General features: G+C 57.4%; 1 protein-coding gene across 1 annotated transcript in view; it reads right to left on the bottom strand.

The window, feature by feature from the left end:
• NBEAL2 (neurobeachin-like 2) overlaps positions 1-4,505 on the bottom strand; it is a gene marked incomplete at both ends in the record, with an annotated part of 13,973 nt that overhangs the window by 5,108 nt on the left and 4,360 nt on the right. Inside the window, 6 exon segments of the mRNA XM_010139896.1 lie at positions 768-917; positions 1,118-1,423; positions 1,516-1,653; positions 3,125-3,284; positions 3,360-3,538; positions 3,616-4,284. Coding sequence (XP_010138198.1) covers positions 768-917; positions 1,118-1,423; positions 1,516-1,653; positions 3,125-3,284; positions 3,360-3,538; positions 3,616-4,284 — 1,602 coding nt within the window.

Here is a 4,505-nt window from a genome sequence, read left to right as displayed (position 1 = left end):
CAGCAGGGCTGGGGCTTGGGGACATCCCCAAGGCAAACAGAACGTCCCAAGGATGATGTCCCTGGGTGAAGATCATGTCCCCAACGTGAGGAGCACACCCCCAGAACAATGTTCCCAGGGTGAGGAGCACTTCCTGAGGGCAACGTCCCCAGGGTGAGGAGCATGTCCCCAAGATGACATCTCCGGGATGAAGAGCACATCTCCAGGATTAATGTCCCCTGGGTGAGGAGCACATCCCCAGGGTGATGTCTTTAGGGTGAGAAGCACATCCCCAGGATGATGTCCCTGAGTGAAGTCCTGGGCATGAGGACCATGTACCCAGGGTGAGGAGCACATCCTTGGAATGATATCCCTGGGATGATGATGAGAACATCCTCAGGATGATGTCCCTGGAATGAGGAGCATGTCCCCAGAATCAGGAGGACCTCCCCAGGACGACATCCCCAAGATGAAGAGCAATCCCCAGGATTAATGTCCCCAGGGTGAGGAGCACATTCCCAGAATGACATCCCCAGAGTGAAGAGCATGTCTCCGGGATGACATCCTTAGGGTGAGGAGGACAGTGCCATGACCCCAGAATGACATGCTCAGGATGAGGAGCACATCCCCAAGATTAACAACCCCAGTGAGAGGAGGATGTCCCTAGGATGACATCCCCAGAGCAAGGAGCACATCCCCTGGGTGCCATCCCTGCCGTGAGGAGGATGTCGCTGGGCTGAGGAGCACATCCCCAGGATGAGGTCCCAGGGGCGAGGAGCAGGCAGTACCTGGAACATCTTGCGGCTGGCCGCCTTCTCCTGCTCCCGCCGCTGGGAACTGCTCATCATGGCATCGTAGCAGGCGTTCCAGAAATTGGACATGTGGTCGTGGCTCTTGGCGAAGGTGTCCATCTCAAACTGGGCCATGGTGGGCTGCACCTATTGAGGGAACCGGGGTGAGAGGGGAGGCGCTGGCAGGGCTTGGCACCCACCAACCATCATCCCTGCCCTGGAGGTCATCCCTGCAGGCTGTCCCAACCCAGTGGTGACATGGGGACCCCACCGCAGCACGGACCAGTCTAGAGCCTGGGATGATGCTCCCCCCACAGCGATGTCACCCCGTGTCCCATAGCACCCACGTGCTTCTCGATGAAGCCCCTCCACTCCGGGGTGGTGCAGAAGAGCTGGAAGTCCTCATAGAACGTGGGGCTGCCATTGGTGGGCGGCAGAGAGGGCAGGAAGAGCTGCAGCTGCAGGGTCTCATAGCACCGGTCCATGAGCGTGCGGACGATGGGCACCAACCAGGAGAAGGTCTCCGACCTGGCGTCCAGCGAGCGTTGCAAGCGGGTCTCCAGTTTGCCCAGCAGGTAGCAAGCCTCGTCCTTTTTGGGTGCCGAGGAGGTCTGGAGCAGGCTGTGCAGCTTCACGTACGCCAGCGAGTGCAGCTGGGGTGGGGGACACGGGACATTGGATGGGGCCACCTGCCCTGCCCCAAGGGTGGGGGTCTCACCTCGTGCCCCAGGAAAGGGTGACCCACCTGGGGGTCCTGCAGCATGATGTAGCCCACGAGGATGCGTAGACCTGTCTGGGCCATCTCCTTGAGGTCGGAGGTGCCGTTGGCCAGGTGGTACCAGACGCCCAGTTTGTCCAGCAGACTGCTCACCCCCTCGTAGATCTGGGGGGGGGCACAGTGAGCCCCTGGCCCGGCCAAAGCCACCAGGCCTGTCCCCAACACCCAGCCACCCCCCGCTTCACTTGACAGGGGGTTGGGTTATGGGTAGGGGTTGGGATCAGGGTTAGGGGTAGGGTAGAGCCCCAGCTCATGACACCCTCAGGAGATGAGGGTGAGGGTTGGGGTACGGGTTCATGGTGAGAGGGAAGGGGCAGGGGGAAGGGCTGGGATTAGGATTAGGGCTAAAGTAGAGGACGGGGGTTAGGGATGAGGATTACAGCACGGGGGAAGGGTTAAGGTTTAGGATTAGGATTCAGGAACTCAGGCGTGAGTTAGGGTTGTGGGTTAGGGTTAGACCTTAGGATAGAGGATTAGGATTTTGGTTTGCAGTGAGGTAGTAGGGTTGGGATTAAGGGTTGGGGTTGGCATTAAATCCGAGATTTATGGCAAGGATGTATGTAGAGTTAAAGTTTAGGACTAAGATTTAGGAGTCAGGTATGAGTTAGGGTTATGGTTTAGAGTTAGACTTTAGGGTATAGGATTAGGATTTTGGTTTACAGTAAGTTAGTAGGGTTGGGATTGGGATTAAGGCTGAGATTTATAGCAAGGATGTAGGGTTAAGGTTTAGAATTACGATTCAGGAGATCAGTTATGAGTTAGGAATAGGGTTTGGGTTAGATCTGAGCATGTAGGGCTAGAGATTAGGGTTAGGGTTACAACAAGGTTGTAGGGTTGGGATGAAGGCTTGGGATTAGGGTTAGGGCTGAGGTTTACAGCAAGGATGTAGGTTAAGGTTAGGATGTGGATTTAGGAGATATGGTTAGATCACAGGTCACGAGTTAGGGTCTGGGTTTACAGTAAAGGTGTAGGGTTAGGATTAAGATTAACGGTTGGGATTTACGACAAGGATGCAGGGATAAGGTTTAGGATTTAGGAGGAACGGTTCAATTTACAGGTTATAAGTTAGGGTTAGGTCTAAGGGTATAGGGCTGGGGGATGGATCTATGGTAAGGGTTAGGGTTAAAGTTTAGTTTTGGGGTTAGAGCTCTAGGATGAGGTTTTAGGGTTAGATTTACAGGTTCTGAGTTAGGGATAGGGTTAGGTCCAGCATATAGAGTTCGAGTATCCGATTCGGGTTTGTGTAAGGTTGTAGGATGGGGGATAAGGGTCAGGGGTTAGGGTATGGGTTTGGACTTCGCAGCAGGGGTGCAGGGTTAGGGTTAAGGTTTAGGGTTAGAGTTGGGGTTTACGGCAAAGGCTTAGGGCTTGGGCTAAGATTTAGGGTCAGGTTTAGGGGTCAGGGTTGGATTTACTGGTTATGGGGTGGGGTTACAGTTTAGGATGAAGGCAGAGCCTGTTTTCAGAGGTGAGGATCAAGGGCTGCAGGTAGGGGCAGGGATTAGGGTTTGGGCTAACATTAGGGTTCAGAGCTTGGGTTGGGATGAGGAACCCCTCCCTACTCGTGCCCATCCACCTTCTCGCTCCACAGGGCCTGGTTGTTGTGTCCCTCGGAGAACAGGAAGTCCTGGAGCAGCCGCAGCAGCTTGAGGGCATTGTGGGTGAGACCAGGCGGGGCAGATGGCCCCGACTCCTTCAGGTCCGTCAGCGCTGACTCCAGCATCATCTCCAGCAGGCTGTGGGAGAGCAGGCGGCTCCGTAGGGTGCTATCCCTTGGGGTGGGTCCCAGTCCAGACCTGGGCAGGACTCACCTGCGTTTGATCTCATCGGGGGGCCGCACCAGCTCGCACGCCGTCCCCAGCTTGGTGAGGACGGAGAAGACCTGCCCGCGCTCCCTCCACGCCGCATCGTCCCAGCCCTCCACCCCGCGCCAGGTCACCGAGAAGATGATGTTGGTCAAGAGGTTGCACAGCTCTTCCTCAGGCATTTGCTGCCAACAGAGAGGAGGATGAAAGGTTTGGTGTCCAGCGTTGCCCAGGGTGGTGGGCACGATGGCTTGGGGCTCACCTGGGGGTTGCTGGTGTTGGAGACGTTGTCGCTGGGCAGTGCATCCTGGTAGCTGCTCTCATCCAGGACATTGGAGAGGCTGGAGCTCTTGCGTGCTCGCATCCCCGGGAAGGGCTTGAAGCTCTCCAGGGGTGAAGGGGTGCCAGGGCCACTGGCAGGAGTCTGGGTGCCGCTCTCAGCTGTGGTGATGGAGCTGGTGCTGGCTAGGTCGAGCCCCAGGTCGAAGGGTGAGGTTGAGAAGGGTGAGAGTGGGTAGTAGACCCCATCGAAGGGAGGACCATCACCAGGGTTGGAGGACGAGCGGCTGGCCCGGTCAGAGGAGTCAAAGGACTTGAAGTTGTAGGAGTGGAAAGACTTAGTGCGGCCGCTCGGGGAGATGGAGAGGTCGGAGAAGCCCTCAGAGAGCTCCTGGTCCGAGGCCTCGTAGCCCAGCGGCAGGAAGACATCCAGCTCCTGCAGCTCGGTCGGTGGAGGGCTTGCCCCCTCCTTGCTAGAGGGGTCCGAGAGGCGGAGGAACTCCAGGCAGCCCCCATTGCTCACGTTGCTCAGGCTGTGCTGGCGGGATTCGTAGGACTCCTTGACGTAGAGCTTGGTGAGCGTGTCCTGCCAGCCAGCCAACCTGGCCAGCTGCTTCACCATGTCCTGCTGCGCGTAGATTAAGTGGAAGAGCTGCAAGAGAAAGCGAGGGGAGAAACCCGATGATGAGGTCCCAGCTCCTGGCAACCTTTTGCAGGCTTGGCCCCTCCAAGGGGCAGGATGCTTGGTCCGGAGCACCTCAGACCCTCCGTGACTGTCGTGGGGTGGTGGGGTAGCACCACCTCCACGTGCTGGCAGCCCCGCGTGTGGGGTGTTACCCACCATCCCCAAGGCCCCCAAGTTCGGGAATGGGT

The sequence above is a fragment of the Buceros rhinoceros genome, unplaced genomic scaffold (assembly GCF_000710305.1).
Source record: "Buceros rhinoceros silvestris isolate BGI_N320 unplaced genomic scaffold, ASM71030v1 scaffold27577, whole genome shotgun sequence".
Lineage (NCBI taxonomy): Eukaryota > Metazoa > Chordata > Aves > Bucerotiformes > Bucerotidae > Buceros > Buceros rhinoceros.
The sequence above is the reverse complement of the archived record's forward strand: the minus strand, read 5'-3'. Positions and strand labels throughout refer to the sequence as shown.